Source organism: Biomphalaria glabrata, chromosome 15 (genome assembly GCF_947242115.1).
Source record: "Biomphalaria glabrata chromosome 15, xgBioGlab47.1, whole genome shotgun sequence".
Lineage (NCBI taxonomy): Eukaryota > Metazoa > Mollusca > Gastropoda > Planorbidae > Biomphalaria > Biomphalaria glabrata.
The window spans coordinates 16,216,704-16,235,494 of record NC_074725.1 but is presented as its reverse complement, the minus strand read 5'-3'; the positions used below and the strand labels follow the sequence as shown (position 1 = coordinate 16,235,494).

Below are 18,791 nucleotides of genomic sequence, written 5' to 3'. Positions count from 1 at the left end.
GATGCTTTATGGGTTGGCAAATATCAAGCCTCTCTTTTTATCCTCCCTAAAACCTATATATATTCTGTGGTAGTCCACGCGTGGTGAATTCAATCCGTTCAATCATTAGTATAGTTCCATGGTTCAATGGCCTCTTCGCGGATGTTAACACTAAGGCGCCAACGTTACTGCGCACTTAAGTGGTTATAGTTATAGGCTATGCAGTTAATAATCACTTGCTAGCTCATTAAAACCATAGACTATATATTAAAACATAAATGTATGTCGTAGGTATTACTACGTATAAATCTAGATCTAGACCAGTGATGGGCAAACTTTTGGAGGAGCGGGCCAAAAATTTAAAGGAAACATTTTGGCGGGCCATTTTTTTTTTTTGTTAATTAAAGCAAATACAGAAATTTAGTATCAATAAATGATATGAAAATCTAACAAGTGCGATGCATGAGGCTACGAGTGTTTTGATAATAGTTCTTAATGTGTTTCAGCTTCGGAGGTAGTTATTATTAAAAGTGAACTGACTAGTAGTTCATCCGTCCATCTAGGCCTACTGCTAACAAAGTTGTTGTTGTTTTTTTCTGAATTTTTTCTAAGCTGCTACTAAATATTGGCCTATTATGATATAAACATTACAAGTTACCTTTGAGCATGAGATACCGTATTAAATCTGGAAAATTTTCGGCAAGCCCTTGTAGACGTCCAATTCGGAACATTTAGAAATGTCTTAGATGATATTATATTAGATTATAGTAGTTCAATTATTCCAATTCTCAAGTCTGGTTTCACCACTTCTCAATCTACATTAAAAATAATACTGAAAATATTTTTTCAATAGCACTGAGGTCTTGAAATCTCCTTTCGAGATAGTAATAACTATAGCTTTTATATAACGCTACTTTCATGCTTATAGCATGCTCAGAGCGCTATTATGGTCCGATCTCATCTGTGGACCAGTGGCGGTATCTGGGAGGTATCTGGTAGAAGGTTTTCCGTGCTTCCTCTGCTCGAGTCGGTGTCGAACCTCGAGCCCCCTTCATAGGTAGCCAAGACAAGCCAAGTTCAAGCGTATTTAACCTCTCGACCACTAAATTCAAAGCTACCTTTACAGTTAGCGTGTAGTTTGTATTGAAAATCCCTACAAGTCCAGATATTTCTCCCTAAATTACATTTGGAGCTTCACTCCATCTATCGTATTAATGTATAGGCCCTATTCTTGCTGTAGGTACTTTCAAATCTGTTTCGACAACTGCATTAAAACTATTTTCCCGATTTGTTGCTCCCTTAAAGATTGCACGTTAGTCTTGGGCATCCTATACGCTGAGTTTGCAGAGGGAGTCAGGCTCAAGGGCCGCCCAAGACTAATCTACAGAGATGTGTGCAAAAAAGTATCTGGGAGGAGATAGCCCAAGACCGGACAGCATGGAGACAGTCTGTACGTGCTGGATCGAACTTCGCCGAGTGCCAAAGAAACGAAGCCGCATCAGTCAAGAGAAAGAAGAAAATAGCTGCCCTGTCAGATGCATATACATGCACGAACTGTGGCAAACTCTGCCGCTCCAGAAGTGGCTTGATCAGTCACTCCAGATTCTGCCCCGTCTCAAGACGAAACCAAAAACAGTGACTGACCTGGGCGCATCCATTGTCTTCTGAGACAATTGCATGAATGCTAGCTCCTTGGTAATATACAAAGTTTCATCGATGCCTTTTGTAAGGAATTCTAATTGTGCTGTTACATTCCGTTTTTACAAGGCTTTTATCAACTAACTCTGTCTGTCTGTCTGATAAAAAGTTTGTACACGTTATTTCTCCCACGCCCACAACCAATCTCGAATCAAGTTTAAATTTTGCACAATTATTTCTTGTATTTGACAAAACAAGAATACAAAAAATATTGACCAATTAGTTAATTAAATAGCGTATTGGTAATTAAGGATTTTGTTTGGTATCTAAACAATGTAAAGAAATTCTACTTGACTGATGTGGTTAAATAAGTCTTTCATACTTTGTAGAGAGAAATGGGTCGCCGCTTTCAAGCTTGAAGCTAACAATAGAATAATATAGAACCTTCTATAGTCATAAGCGCTTCACTGGCACAGTGGTTAGCGTTTTGCCTTGAGGAGGCTTGAGCCCTCGAGTTCGAATTCCGGTCGTTTAACTTAAAAAAAATATATATAAATGCATTTAAAAAGTGAGCTCTGTAGCATTAACACAGATACCTCCTTCTTTCTCTCCTATACCCCTTTCAACTGGTCGAGAAGTGATAGGATCATAGTGTATAGCTAAAAGCATGAAATAGAGCTAAACAAAAAAAGTTGGTAAAGTCATTTCTAATCGCACAGATTTAAATTATTATTGCTAATTAAGTTTTATTACAAATTTAATCACGTGACTGATTCAAACTAATTATAATACACGTAAAAAGTAAAGTTTCTCTTTCAGACCTTGTGGTCTATAGGGCAGATGATGTAGGTAAAGGGCATCTGTTTCGGTGGCCTGCGGTTAACGAGGGTGTCATTTTGGCCAGCACAACGATCAGCCGCCTTTACTTTTCCCAACTAATACCTGACATATGTCAGGTACCCTTTAGAGCTGGGTGGACTCAAAGGCGCCCGGAGATCCCGAAATAAAAATCCCAGTCTTTACTAGGATACGAACCTCGGGGTCTTCGGTTCCGAAGCCAAGCGCTTTACCGCTCAACCACCGCGCCTCCTAATTGATATACGTAGGCATAATATAGGCTTTTTTTTTTTTTACCGGTATTTCGCTTGTTTTATTTTTGTGCCCATGTATTAGGCTTTAGTTTCCACGAAGGTATAAGTTGAACAGAGATATTTTAAAAAGTCTGCTTTGCAAAAGAGCATTTTTTTTCTCTTCAATCGATATCATTTGCAGGCGGTACGAGCAATCTAATTGGTGCCGCGGCGCACCGGGCATTTGCCCGACTGAATACCCATATATTATAAGAATATTGCCAGTCCGCCCCTGCAAGTTGTCTCTGAGGACTCGGTCTCTCGCTGAAATCTCACAAGAAACAGTGAAAACGGAACTTGACGAATATCGCAGTCTTGTTGCTGTTGAAACTGGGATGCACAAAAAGTTATTCTGTATTTTAGATCTAGAATCTAGATCTATATGTGTCAGTGCAAAATGGGAAATATTTTGTTGACGCTCGTTGAGATGGTGATTGAACAGTTTCAAAATGGCGAAATCCACCAGGTCGTGGGCTGAGATCTGTGAACCTTGGATAAATAAAGAAGATGGCTCACTTTATCAAAGAACATGCGTAGCGCCAGCACCTTCTAAAGATTTTTTACAAATTTTTATTACTGTTGATCAGGTGCATTTTTAATTTAGATCAGCCAGGAGAATCAAAGACTTCGCAGAGTTTTTAAAAGTCATTGTAATTGTATCAATCATTGTTATGATTGTTCATTCATGATTCACATTGTCACTTGTGACTGTCAGTCAAGTCAGTGTCACTTGTGATTAACAATAACATGCCTGACTAGAATAGATCTAGATTGACACATGAAATTAATCGAAATGCGTAGGACGTAATTATCAATAAGATAAGAAATAAGATCTAGTTCTAGACTTAAATTTAAATAGTCTAGATCTAGAAGTAGAAAAATAATAAATATTGGTTTAATTAGTCATTAGAATCTAGATTAATCTAGATCTAGTTTAATTTAGTTTAAAGTTGAATAGTTCCAATTGACTTTTGTTACAGTATAATATAAAGGTCTAGATCAATATATATATAGATCTTGATTTAGATCATCTAGTAGATCTAGATCTACATGTATTTTGTATATAGATCTATATATATCTATATTATATATATTTTATTTATATTAATAAAAAAAAACAGACACTACTTCAGATGTCATAAAGAGAAGATAATTACAATATGATATCTAGATAAAGATTCTAGATCTATATCTAAAGTAGAATGAGACTGACAATTAGAATAATAAATATTGTTACGAATCTCACTATCCAGGCTCTCTGCAAACTGCACCATACACCACCAACGTAAAGAACTTGACAACTCAGGGCTCCAGAGTAATGTAACACTTTAATAGTTGAATAAATAACAGCCAATACTGTACAATTGGCAACACATACACTGTACACATATTTCTCTGATAACACTGTACCGTCGTATCAACTCTTGCACTGGCTTCTCCGTCTCGTTCCGGGCTTGCACTGGGTTCAACAGTTCAGGACTGACTTCACACACTAGGCTCATTGTATCGGACTCGATCGCAGACCAAGATCAAGATGCCAGTCGTCTCATCTGTACTTGACAGTACTCCGCACTGACCGCTCGTCTAGCGCTGGCCTGGGGCGATTTGCGTTGGCTGACTACACTCACACCACTATCCCCATAAGTGCCACCACCAGGTTTATAACAATATTAGTAGATTAATCTAGAATTTAGAGAGTCTCCCAAAAGACTTTTCTAGACAGTTACATAATTCTTTACCTTTTCTTCAAAGCTTCTATCATTCTCTCTCTCCGCCAGCCTGTTTCATCTACACACACATAAATTTTGACCAACATTACTTGTTCATCTTTTTTCTAGTGACTATCATGCAGACTTGTGCATTGGAACATTATGGCAGTCATGATTCTATACTCTAAAATCAAATTCTTTTTGAAGTAATGTCTGTATATAAGATAAGAAGAGGATATACAGTTTACAAAGTCTACTTGAAATGTTAACTTCATAGGTCTCTCTTAACTAAGCCATTAAAACCAGTCAGTATACAAGCATCTATGACTCAGTTAAACTCATTAAATTCGCTGATGATACTGCCATAGTCGGTCTTATTTCAGGAGACGAAACTCAGTATCGAAGCTCGATAGAAGAGTTTACAAACTGGTGCACCGACAACTTTCTAGAACTGAATGTAACAAAAACTAAAGAACTTATAATAGATTTTAGAAAGAAAAAACAAACTATACGTGAACTTCAAATAAACACTACATCTATAGAACAAGTAAAGGCATATAAATATCTAGGCGTTATCATCAACAACAAGCTTTCATGGGAAGACCACCTTGGAACTCTGACAAAGAAAACAGCCCAGCGACTCTTTTTTCTATACAAACTCAAAAGTTTTAAATTAAACAAGAAGATCCTTGAGACATTTTACGGCGCGACTGTACAAAATCTGCTAACATACGGAATAAGTTGTTGGCAAGGCAACGCCTCATCTAAACTGTTGCAACGTCTAGAAAACATCATTAAAAAAGCATCAAAAATTACACTCACAACATTACCACATTTAAAGGAACTTTTTGAACAAACATGCCTAAGAAAAATCGAAAAAATCTTGGAAGACAACGGCCACCCGCTCCATCAGAACTACGCCAGGTCGTCGCGAAGTGGGCGACTGCTGTCAATCAAAACAAGAACAGAGCGGTACAAAAACTCGTTCATACCTCACTCGGTCAGACTCTATCACCGCCACTCATTGATCAGGGAACATGAAATGCACCAAGATACCTGTGTGTAGTCGCTGAATGAACTCTTTATGTTGTCTGTTGTATTTATGTGTATTTTTCTGATGTGTTGTCTTTATATGAGAAACGAGTCCTTGTAATCACAACAAATTTCCGTAAGGATCAATAAAGCAGTCTTAGTCTTAGTCTTATACACTCATTATAAGCTGGTCTGGTGCATGACATCCCCCCCACACTGTTACAACCTTTGTTCATTAACAGGGGGATGTGCATGAAAATGTTTTATAAGTTGTTGTTTTTTTTTGTTTCTGCTAAGGTATGTTTATTCTAATTGAAATGCTGAGCATATAAATAATTTAGACAAGAATCTACATCACATCTATAAAGACATCTGTTAAAAGCATACTTCATGTTTAAGTTGAAATTCTAAACAAAATAGGATTTTGTTTTGAGTTAATTAAAATTATAAATGTTGTGCATTTCTTCCCCATTCCTACTATCAAACAACTTATAAACATAAACTCAGTTTTATTAGTTATTTTTTTAATTTAAAGCAAAAGTGATTAAATGTTGAATTTATGTATAATTTGAAATTACAGATTATTTTTCGCATATGGAGAATATTACCACCAACAAGAGCAGATGCCAACCAACACCCAGTTGAAATGAAATCTAATTATACCGACTTTCCTGATGATGATAGGATGAGAGGTAATTGTTTGAACTATTTGTGCCGTCAAGTGATAAGCCATGATGTTCTCTCACATTTGTAAATCAAATCAGCTGCATTGTTGTCATTTTTAATTTTATAAATAAAAAATTCATGTTAAAATTACAAAATTGCTAATTGAAATTCTTAAAAAGTGAAATAAAGTTACCTTTGCTAGAGTATATTTTTAAGCTATGAATACAGTGACTACATTTATTTTAGAAGAAAAATTAGGCCCTAAATTTCTATTACCTATTATAAAGACTATAAGTGATGCAACCAATTTCTGCCAGCCAGCTGTCTTGTTTTAGTTTTCAGAATTGAAGATAAAATTCTAGTCATAACCTCTCACAGGATTCAAACCTGTGACCATGGAGACGACAGTCCAGAGCGCATAAAAGCTTCTATATTATAGTTAAAATAACAGCTTTGAAAGCTTTTTTAAAAAATTACTTCTGTATAGTGCATCTTTCATGCCCTAGCATGCTTAGAGAACTATTATCCAATCTCTCTTATGCACCTGCTCTGGGAAGGGGGGGGGGCGAGGTATCCTGGATATGGTTTCCATCCTGCCTTTAAGTGCTCAGCCCCAGCCAGGATTTGAACTCTAGTCCTCTTGATAAAAGTGGTTTATGTCACTGATTTATATATCCCTCTTTTATACTTTAGAGTCATACATCACACATTTAAAACTAAAATAGTGTTTAATTAAAATTGATTAGACTTTGAAACTTACTGTTTTTAAGGTGAAATTGTGAGAAACTTGGGTGAAAAAGAGTTAAACTACATAGATGCTCTCATTGGTGGCCACATTGATTATTTAAACAGGCTTTCGAGAAAAGTTCTTCTCCGAATCATCTTCAACCTTGACCTAACGTCCATACTGAAGCTGAGTCAAGTGAGCAAAATGTTCAGAGAGGTGAGCTATTCAGGGAAATGGTATTTTATTATTACAAAGCTCATATTTACTCACTCTGTATGTCTGGTAAAAAGTTTGTACACATTATTTCTTCCGCACCTGATCTCAGATCAAGCTTAAATTTTTCAAAATTATTTCTTTTGCCTGACAAAACAAGAATCAATAAATTAACCAATTAGTTATTGATAATTAATTATTTGTGTGGGATCAAGAAATTGTACTTGTCTGGTATAAGTTGAATTAGTCCTCTTTATTCTTTGTAGAGAAAAAATAAGTCACTGCCTTAAAGTTTGAAACTAACAATAGATAACCATAAAACCTTTTATTTTTATAAACATTTCTCTGGCATAGTGGCTTCTGTGTTACTTTGAGGAGGCTTGAACCCTCGAGTTTGAATTCAGGTGGACAACTTTTTTTTTATATAAATACATTTAAAAAAGCGATCATGGTAATGTTCACGAAGATACCCCCTTCTTTCTCCCCTAATCCCTTTCCCAACTAGTCAAGACAAGTGATAGGATCATAGCGTATTGAGAAAGCTAAAGGCATGGAATTGGGCTAAACAAAAAACAATTGGTAGAAATATTTGTAATCGCACAGATTTATTATTGTTGGTCTAGATCTATTACAAATTGAATTACATGACCCATACTAATTGATACAACTACAATAAATAAAAGCTTTTTTTTAAAAATATTTTTTATATTTTTCTTGTTTTATCAGGGCTGGTGAGTGTGTATCTAATTATGTTTTTTTTAAGGGTTAGTACTTAAAAGTTAAGACTAAATGTTAAGCCTAAAATTGATAATCTTCAACCACTCAGTCTCCTGCTCATCCTCTTCAGGTTTTGCTTTAGACTCTGGGAGTTAGTCCAACAATTGTTACTGATTTCTTAGGATTAAAATATGGGTTCCTATTCTCCATACCAATGCCTCAACCTTGTATTGATCCTATTGATAGCTCTTTAACTATTTTTTTCCTAATTGACGATACCATCATTGATTTGAACTCATTAAATTAAAATTAATGTTTGATTTTATAAACTTTACTTTGTCTTATATAAAAAGAACATGCATTCCCCTTGAATTCTTTACCAAATAAAACATTTTCTGAAAAAAACAAAAAAGTTATTGAAGCTTAATCATAACAGGGTAGTGAAATACTACTGAGCAAATTAAAGAATCCCGCCGAAACGTGGAAAATAATTACAAAGAGAAAGAGTTAAAATTGTTCTTCTTTGTTTTGGGCTTTGGTTTTTTTAATTAGACTAACTTTTATGTAATATTTTATTCTTAATGATTTGATCCTTTTACCTATTTGATTACTGGAACTAATCCCATAAATCCCACAAAGTCTAGGAGCCCATGAGCTACCCTGGCAGAGCCTTCCAAGAGTAGAGACTATTTAGCTTGAACTACTCTAGTTCATCATAAAGGCTAGTAATACATGTTCTATACACAACTCACTCTGTCTGTTTGTCTGGTAAAAAGTGTGTACACTTCACACAGTTATTAATAGCCATGAATCAAAAAGAAAAAAAAAGTAACCAATTAGTCAATTAATTATTAGTAATTCTTTACTTTTTTGATACCATCAAGGGAAACTAATCCTTTAATATTCAAAGACATGACTAAATTTGTTGGGTTAAGTCCCCTTAAATAATCGTTAACGTTATTTCTCCCTCACACATTCTTCGATCAAATTGATACTTTAAACAATTATTTATTGTAGTTAACAAAACATGAATGATTTTTTTTTTAAATTCCTAATTTGTCAATTAATTATTGGTAATTAATTATTTTGTTTGATATCAAATAAGGGAAATTACTTGTACATTATTGATAGAAGTAGTTTAAAGACAGAGTTCTGACATTTAGATAAGCTTTGTTTTTTAAAAAAGGATTTTTTATATTTCGCTTGTTTTATTTGTCATAGTCATTCTATATGTGAAAGTATACATTGCAGATAGGAGGTGGCTGAGTGGTAAATCGCTTAGCTTCTGAACCGGGCCGGTGTTCGAATCCTGATAAAAATTGGGATTTTAAATTTTGAAATCTGCGGGTGCCTTTGAGTCCATCCAGCTTTAATGGGTACCTGACATTAGTTGGGTAAAAGTAAAGGCACTTGGTCGTTGTGCTGGCCCCATGACACCCTCGTTAACCATAGGCCACAGAAACAACTGACCTTTACATCATCTGCCCTATAGACCACAAGGACTGAAAAGGGGAACTTTATTTTTACTATACATTGCAGATAGGCACAAAATGTTTTTGAACCTGTTTGTGTCAGAAGGTGGCCATACTTTGTCTTCATTGCATCTACAGCAAAGAAATGACCTTGTACCTTAGTGTACGAATCAATCCAATGTCCCTCAGTGAACCATTGTGCTGCATTTTTCCCCCAAAAAAATTTATGGTTTAAGGGCTTTTTCAATAGGCTGACTCAAACCAATAGGTTTGAAACTCATTACATTAAAGAAGAAGATTGCGTGGTGGGTTAGTGGTTAAGCGTTTGGCTTCCAAACCTGTGGTCCTGGGTTTGAATCTCTGTGAAGATTGGGATTTTGAATTTCAGGGTTTTAAGAATGCCCCTGATTCCACCCAACTCTAATGGGTACCTAAGTTAAGTTGGTGAAAGTAAAGGCTGTTGGTTGTTGTGCAGGCCACATGGCACTTTTGTTAACAGTTGGTCAAAGAAACATGACCTTAACATCATCTGCTCTATAGATCGCAAGGTCTGAAAAAGGAAACTTTATTTTTTTTTACATTAAAGAAGAACATTAAGACCTACCTTTTAAATACTTATTTAGATTAGTTTTTCATCTTTATCTATTTTTGTGTGTCTGTTATGTTCTCATATCACTTTGAGCCGATATTATGTTAGTTAACAGTGTTATAAAAATTTAATGCTGTTATTAACCACTCAACACAGAGACTAGCCAACGGCAATGTGGGACACTTGACACTTTTTTTTTTAATTTATTGATCAAATTACTCTAAACTTTATATGTATAATCCCTATGAATAACCATAAAAAAAATGTGGTTAAAATTGTTTTCTTATAATGGTTGTCATGGGCAATGGCCGCCATATTGGATTTTTGTTTATCGTTTTTAAATCGCTATGGTTCTAAAACTATTTAAGCTTTTGCCAAACAAAAATATACAATGTGTAAATCAATCATACCAGAACATTTTCTAGCATTTAGTTTCTAAATATAGTAACACCTTTTTTTTTATTATTTTTTTTCTAACCTTGCTATAGAAAAACATAATTTTTTTCATTTTTCAAGTATTTTATTGCAAGTAAGACAAAATATTAATTCAGACTTAGAAAATGTAAGCAAGAAGTTGTTGTACGTGGTGTAAGTAATAAGCAGGACAAGTTTGATTGAATTCTATGCAGAATTAGTGAAGGAGTAGTAAAAAATATGAATAAAAATAGTATTTTGAGAAAATCGAAAAAAACGAAACAAAAATGGAAAAGAGAGAGCTGTATATAACTTACAAAAAAAAATATATAAAAAAATAAGTAATTATTTTCAATCATGAAAATGATATTTTTATGTCAAGAAATAGTTGGGCTATTTAAATTAGGTTAAAACTGAAAATCGAAATTTGTGACCTTTTTACCTAAATTTAGTGTTTCACATAGCCATAACTCTTTCTCTCCATAAAAATATTCCATGTTTTGACAGAATTCTTCATTTTGCTCATTACTATTTCACTCCCCTGTTATGATTAAGCTTCAACAACTTTGTCGTATGTAATCAGAAAATGTTTTATTTGGTCTAGAAATAAAGGGGAATTCATGCTCTTTTTATATAACACAAAGTAAAGTTTATAAAGTTCAACATTTACTTTTATTTAATGAGGTCAAATCAACGATGGTATCGTCAATTAGAAGAGAAATAGTTAACTTTTCCTGGCCTTTGGTGAATTAGTCTGCTAGTTTATACCGAATGCAAATTTTTCATGTGTTTTTCATGTGTGGCTTTGTTTCTCAGCTTGGATCTTGTGATGCTGTCTGGTCCAAGATCTACATGGATCACACAACGCAGCCCATCACACATGAGCTGTTGATGTTGACTGACCAGCAGGGGTGGAAGGAAGTATTCTTTATGAACAGAATACAGCTGCAGGTAAGTTGTAGCTTGGAATGTTCTGTTCATGTGGTGAGCATGTTGTGGAGGTATGCCTAGTTTGTACTGTAATATGTTAGCTCAACAGGAATATAACAAATTGTAAGGATGAGTTCTAGAGCATTCATTAATAAATTAATAAATGATAAATACTGTAAAGCCTAGTTATTTTAATATTTAAAGCACTACTTAAGAGTATGAGGGACACTTGGTAATGTGGTATGTGCTCTGGACTGTTGTTTCTATAATACCAGGTTTGAATCATGCCCATTTCTTTCCCTGGTCTTGCTGCAGTAGGTTTTGACATCCAAAATAAAAGTTATCAGCACAACAATGATTTACATAAAGTATTTAATTAGCCTCATAAAATTCAACCCTACATGATTGTAATTCTCTGTACATATTGTTTTCAGACTCTTGTTTGGTTTTTATCTTAGTGTTGACTTTTTGACACTGCCACAGGTATAAATACACTGCCATTCTCTAGTGAGTCAGCAAAGGGTTTGCTGAGTCACTCTTTTTACCCATCTTTCTTGCCATTATTTGCTGCTGCGAATTGTTTTAGAATGATCTCAACTAACAGCTTCTAATTTATGATCAAAGTTAAGCATAATCTATTTGTGTAAAAAACAAAATGGCTGTAGACTTTGTCTGAAAAAAGTCAATTACATATAGGCCATTAGAAGGTTGGACTTGATAACAACTTTGTTTGGCTATTGTTTCTTATTCAAAGCCAGAAACTCCTACAAAAGCTCCACTTTATCTTAGATCCTATAGCTTGTGTCAAGTCAAATAAACTCCATTTAAAATAGTGCAGATTAGGATGCGATTACTGACATTTTTTCATTATGGCATAGATTTCATTCAATAGAATCAAAATACCTCAGAATTTATCTCATCAAAACAACACCCATAAGAGCTATGGAGGAAACCACTGCCCTGATCTCTCTGGATGAAAGAAGAGAAATAAAAATCCTTTCCCAATTCACTAAATTGGAAACCATGGAGAGGCACCCACTCAGAACAAAAATCCACAAAACTGGCACAAAAAAACGTCTCAAAAGGACCAATTTCATACAGGAATCTCTAAACTTAAAAAAGAAACACCAACTTGAAAAAATTACTCTGGAATCCTCGATACACTATAATGAATCTCCACCCTGGGATGAAAGCCCTCTTCCTACTATAAGGGACCATATTGAAAGCATAAAAAGAAAATATGATTACAGACCAACAGAGCTCAAGACAATAGTGAACTGTTTTCTACATACCAATTATCCTAGCAATCAGTGGATCAGTGTTTACACGGATGGCTCAACCCATAAAGCCACCACAAATGGAGGAGCTGGAATACTTATCGAAGGCCAGATGGAGGAAAACTAGAAAAATCCATTGCAACTGGAGAGCTCTCTGACAGTCACAGAGCAGAAAGGGAAGCACTAGCACTAGCTGCTACCATGCTAGCAAATCATCCAAGTTCCCCATACAGTCAGATTGTCTTTCTAACCGATGCAAAAACAACCCTCCAAAGCCTGCAAAACTCTGATTCCTCATATAATAAAAACCTCAGAACAGCACTTACAAAGCTCAACAACAACAGCAAAAAAACTGTAATTCAATGGATACTAGCTCATATAGAACTAGAAGGAAATGAGAAGGCTGACACACTCGCCAAGAGTGGGAGAACTAACACACTAATAAATTCTGCACTCTATCCAGAAGAATTGAAGAAATTAATCGTAAATAAAATAAATGAGAAATGGACGAGCTCTCATCCAAATCACAAGAAAGATGATGCTTACTAAAAGCTATCCCGACAAGACCAACATCTAATCTTTCGACTCAGGACCGTACACAACAGAATGCGACAACACATGTACTGGAAGCTCAAAATTGGAACCAGTGAAATCTGCCCATGTGGAGTATCACCAGAGAATGCAGACCACGTCCTCCAAAACTGCTCTCTATACCAAGAGGCCCGTATAAGACATTGGCCCCAAATCACCCCAATAGAAAGGAAACTATATGGAGAGCTCCTTGATTTGGAAACCACTGCGCAGTTCATCTCATGTATTGGTCTACTCATCTGAACACTCCAACATAACAATGAGAACGAAGAAGAAGAAGAATCTGATTAGAAAAAGAACTCATTGAATGAAAAATATATTTGAAAAAAAAAACAACTGTTTAACTACCAAAGTTTTGACCTGAAAAGTAAAATTTACAACTTTCTTATAAATTTCAGAACATGAAAGGAAATGTAAATTATTTTGTTTTTTCTGAAAGAAAGGAATCATTATATTAATTGAATGCATGCGTGAAATCTAGCATATAAATTTAAGCTTAAAGATGACTGCCTTGTTGAATGGGATGCACTTGATGTTCCCGAGTTCGAACCCAGCCTGCCGTCATTTCCGGCCATCTTGTAGGAGGTTTTGGCTCATATGAAATAATCTTCATTTCTCAAGGAACATTTGAAACTTGATAATAGACAAATAAATTCCAAACATTAAAAAAAAATATTCTCATCTTTATCATCTAATATTATTTAATAATACCACCACACTTTATAATCCAACACACTCAGTAATCCAGTACGGTGCAGACGTAAATCATGTAATTAATGTATCCTGTAGTATGAGTATTTTTAAAATGTAGGTAGGCTCAAATTGTAATTTAGTACAGTTTGTGAAAGTTGAAATCATATGTTTTGTACTTTTAGAGAAATATATATTTATTTTTCAACTATTGTTTATTTTATAACCTTGAAAGCTTAAGAAAATATCTTATTACATCATAAATAGAATTTTCTTGACATGTTGTATGATTAAATTTTTCAATCTTGTAATCTGACATTTTCATCACCGCTCTGACCCCATAAGCATCAGACTATTAAGAGACAACTGTATTTTAATTTTTATAATAAATTTGATGAAATGGCTAAATATTTATGCCTATTTTTTTTCACAGAAATTTTTGCATCGGCAGCAAGAGAAAACATCTAAAAGGTTAAAATTTGGAGAAAAATTTAAGAAATCTTCCTAGTGCCTCATTAACTTTCTGGAAACCTACTCTATCATCAGCTTTAAATAACAATTAGTTTAGCCTCTGCTAATGAAAATGATGGAAACTGACTTGCGTGTGTGTCTGAGTTTGTCTATAAGTTCTTTTTTTTGATAATGACTCTAAAAAAAAATTAGACGTCCATTTCTTTTTTGTTTTGAAAGTATTCAACTTTGCTGGAAGCCTATTGTTTTCTGGGTCATTATCATATTTAGTTACAACAATCTGTATGACTGTTGTGGTGGTACCTGTGCCAAGACTCAAGAGAGGCAGCATAAAATAAATGAGCTATCTGTACATACATTATTGATTTCAATTATTTTTATGTTGCTATGGCAAAGTTTGACATCTTAATTTTTTTTTAAAGCTGGGAAAATATTTTCATCCCAATTAAGTTCAAGATTTCTTATATTTCTATGCAAATTAGAAAAAGCTCATAATTAATGAAGTTCATTATTTCTTTTTAAATGAACATCTAAAAAGTTGTTGGATTTGTACCAAGGTTACAATTACAAAATCATTAAAGAGGTAAAATTAACAATTTACAATTTTTTATTCAAATACATGCATTGTCTTTTGGTAAGTGAAACTTGCTTAAAGTATTTTTTATCTTAAAAGGCAAAACAAGTTTAGGCTTAATAGGTAAAAAAAAATGTAAGGCCTACAATAAAAAAAAAAAGGAAGAAAAGCTTACGAATTTAAGAAATTATCCCTTTTTCTGTATATATAAAAAAAAATTATGTTTTGACCTAGTAAGCTATTAATATTATAAAGTGTTTTAATGGCAAGTTTATAATTACCCACACATTGAACTCTATGCTTTGAAAGATCCAATAAACTTCATATGACCAAGACTTCCATTTATTTCTTCATTTATTTTTAAAAGTATTACTTGGCATTCACTTCAGCTTTTTATTCACTTTGATTTACTTGAATTTTTTTTTAGTTGTCAAATGTTTTGTTTGTTGTTTTTTCTACTTTATAATCAGCTTAATCAAATTAGATGTATAGATTGTGTTGTCGCTATTCTAGAATATGTATTTACATAGAGATAGCATAGTGAAAACTTCTCTTATTTGTCAAACTAGAAATGTAAATTGGGTGGTTAAGAAAAATAAGCATATAAGATAAGAAGATAAAAGATATAAATAGTGGAATAAGTGATATTGATAATGAGTCAAACAAAAAGGTGAATTGATTTGTTAATAAATATAACCAGTAGAATAAGTGGAATTGCTAGCCAGTCTAACTAGAAGTGTAGTGGAGATTTATAGTGAAACAAGACATAAGTAAAAATGATGCTAGAATTATAGGTGAGGTAGATAATGAAACTATAGACATAGAGTCTAGATGAAGCTGTTAAAAGTGAGATATTATTAGTGAAGCTAGTCATAAGGTTGTTAGAAGTGATGTTAGTGAAACTCAGTATATAGGTGAGTTCTTGAGTCAAGGTTGTCAATCTAACTGGAAGTATGGAAGTGGGTTGTTAATCTAACTGGAAGTATGGAAGTGGGTTGTTAATCTAACTGGAAGTGGGTTGTTAATCTAACTGGAAGTATGGAAGTGGGTTGTTAATCTAACTGGAAGTATGGAAGTGGGTTGTTAATCTAACTGAAAGTATGGAAGTGGGTTGTTAATCAGACAAATGGAAATAAAAATTCAAAAATAATTTGCTTTAATTTGGTTTTCGCTATTTTTTTCTCCTTGTGTTCACAATTTGCACATCTTTTTTTTTTTTTCTATTTTATTTCACAGTAACAAGAAAAGATGAAATCTTGAAAATGTCATCATTGGAATCAAAACTAACTTTGACACTTATCTACTTATTGTCAGAATAGCAGAGGATTATTGGCTTAATTTAAAAAAAAAAAGAAAATCATTGCAAAGCATCTTCTACCAACAAATGTTTAATTGTATTTTTCAGAAGAGCAGTTGATCAGAAATTGGAATCTGTAATTCTTCATTAGTAAAATAATAATGAGACAAGTTTTACTAGTTTGTAAAACTCTTTTGGTTTCTGAATTGTATTAACTATTTAGCATAACTGTTTTTTTTTTAAATAGATTTTGTTTTATTAAGCCTGAAATTCCAAAGGTCTTCCCACTGCTTAAAAGCAATAAATGGATAATTTATTTGAATATTTTTTTTTACAAAAGCCTTTTCTTTAATTTCTTCAGCAAGTCTGAGATGGGATGTCCCAACATTTAATATGTAGTGATGATGCTTTTCTTTAGTGTTATATAAGAAAACATGTATATATATTATTACAATGTGAGACTGTAATTTTTTTTTCATTACAATACTTCCCTGTGAATATTCATGATATTGGTGATAGCCTGCAAAACAGGATGCAAGCTGACAAAATAAAATAATAAGAAGGATCAGTTAAATTTTTTATTCTGTTTGAATAAGAATGTGAATTTTTTTCTGGGTTTTTATTTTTAAATGTACAGCACACATATGTGATATATAAACATAATTACATTTTTTATTTCTTTTACTAAATAATCAGATGCAGATATTTATTACTTGTATGGTTTTTAGGAGAAGGACTTTTATCAAAGTAAATATCCATAAGAACTGATTTAATTATTTTTTTTTATTGAGATCTGCCATCTAACAAAATTTTTTTAAAATTCCAGGCAATAAATTATTTCCATAGATCTTATTTTCTAACCCTTCAGTATTATTGTGCTTGCTATCAACTCTAAGCCTATTAAACTAGATAGTGCTTTTTTTTTTTATATTTTGTATCTCCCATTTGATTTTGCATTGAGTGAATAGGTCTACTATAGATATTTTATAGCATACAATTATTGTAATTTACCAGTTTGACTTGATTTGTAGGTCTTTTTTTTACTCAATCAGCCAGTATTATTACTTCGTCTATCAGTATGTAAAATCTCAATACACAGAGTCCAATTTTTATTGGACCACATTGGACAAGCTCAAATTGGGACTAAATATTACAAGTTTTCATCTACAGAAAGAACTAGTCTACATAATAGATCTCTACCAATTCTTTACTTGAATAAAAAAAAATTGGACTTTAATCTTAACATGTTTATATAAAGAGTTAAATGTTTTTTTCAGAATCTTAAACTAACCTTGGGTTCTGGGTTTGAATCTCTGTGAATAATGGAATTTTGAATTTCTTGATTTTTAGGGTGCCCCTTACTCCATCCAACTCTAATGTGTTCCTGACTTTTGTTGGGGAAAGTAAAGGCTGTTGGTCGTTATGCTAGCCACATGAATACCTGCTCATTAACTGTTGGCCGAAGAAACCAATAATCATCTGTCCTAAAGATCGCAAGGAAAAATTTAAGACAATTTCTTTTTCTCCAAAATAAGTTGTTTTGTCTCTAGTTTCAAACCAATCATCAACCAAAATAAGTTGTTTTGTCTCTAGTTCCAAACCAATCATCAGCCAAAATAAGTTGTTCTGTCGCTAGTTCCAAACAAATCATCAGCCAAAATTGGTTGTTCTGTCACTAGTTCCAAACAAATTATCAGCCAAAAAAAGTTGTTCTGTCTCTAGTTTCAAACAAATCATCAGCCAAAATAAGTTGTTTTGTCTCTGTTGCCAACTCAGCATCAGCAGCTAGTTAGCCTTGTTGTGACACTTGAATCTACACATTTTTTTTTGTCTTCAAATAAAGAATGAAATTTATGTTGGTCTATACAACTTTATAACTTCTATGAAACCAATGATTGAACATTTTAAATTCTGAGTTCGCAAGTGGGTCAAATTACTGCATTTTTATTTTTTTAACATTTTTTGGATCAGATATTCTGTTTCACTTACAACTACAGCATTTAATTTGAGTCATTTATTTTTTTTTTCAATTATTGGTTCAAGTGTGATTTAAAAAAAAAATAGCAAATTAGTTATTAATACTCTTTTATCTTTTATTTCTATTGTAGTCATTGTGTTTCTTCTGAATACATAGTAACAATTTTAGTAACTTTATTTAACAATTGTAGAAACTTTTATTTAATGATGGTAGAAACATTTATTTAACAATTGTAGTAACTTTTATTCAAAAATTTTAGTAACTTTTATTGACTGTCCAAGTAAGAACTACTATTTTAATCATTCCATCCATTTATTATTTGATGTATTTTTTGTATATTTTTTAAAATTATTATAATTATATAATGAATATTTTTTGTATACATTTTTATACTCTATCAATATTTAATATTAAATTTTTTTTTCAGTACATTTTTTCTTGTTCATTTTATTCAAGCTTTTTTTATATACACAAATCCTAACATTTTTTTCTGTTTTGTCATTTTTGTACATTTTTATTTTCTACTCCAGCTGTGTGCCTTATTTGTTCTTTGTACTCCAGCTGTGTGTCTTATTTGTTATTTCTACTCCAGCTGTGTGTCTTATTTGTTCCAATGTCCAACGCAATGAAAGATGCGCTTTAAGAAAGCAATAAAAACAAAGCAATAGCTAAAGAAATACTATAAAAAAAAAAAAGC

At 33.1% G+C, this 18,791-nt stretch overlaps 1 protein-coding gene across 2 annotated transcripts; it reads left to right on the top strand.

Annotated features, from left to right (window-relative positions):
- The first annotated feature begins 3,072 nt into the window (after nt 1–3,072).
- On the top strand, nt 3,073–18,523 carry LOC106055705 (F-box only protein 36-like). 2 transcript variants are annotated; one of them, XM_013212095.2, is made up of 6 exons: nt 3,073–3,334; nt 6,069–6,180; nt 6,925–7,097; nt 11,103–11,237; nt 14,208–14,245; nt 16,056–18,523. In XM_013212095.2, the coding sequence occupies exons 1-6, from the start codon at nt 3,197–3,199 to the stop codon at nt 16,069–16,071; spliced, it is 612 nt and encodes a 203-aa protein (XP_013067549.2). In that variant the 5' UTR covers nt 3,073–3,196; the 3' UTR covers nt 16,072–18,523. The 2 variants fall into 2 exon arrangements, with proteins under 2 accessions (XP_013067549.2, XP_013067548.1); XM_013212094.2 differs by lacking the exon at nt 16,056–18,523 and having other exon boundaries at nt 3,076–3,334; nt 14,208–15,154.
- Nucleotides 18,524–18,791: the final 268 nt, after the last annotated feature.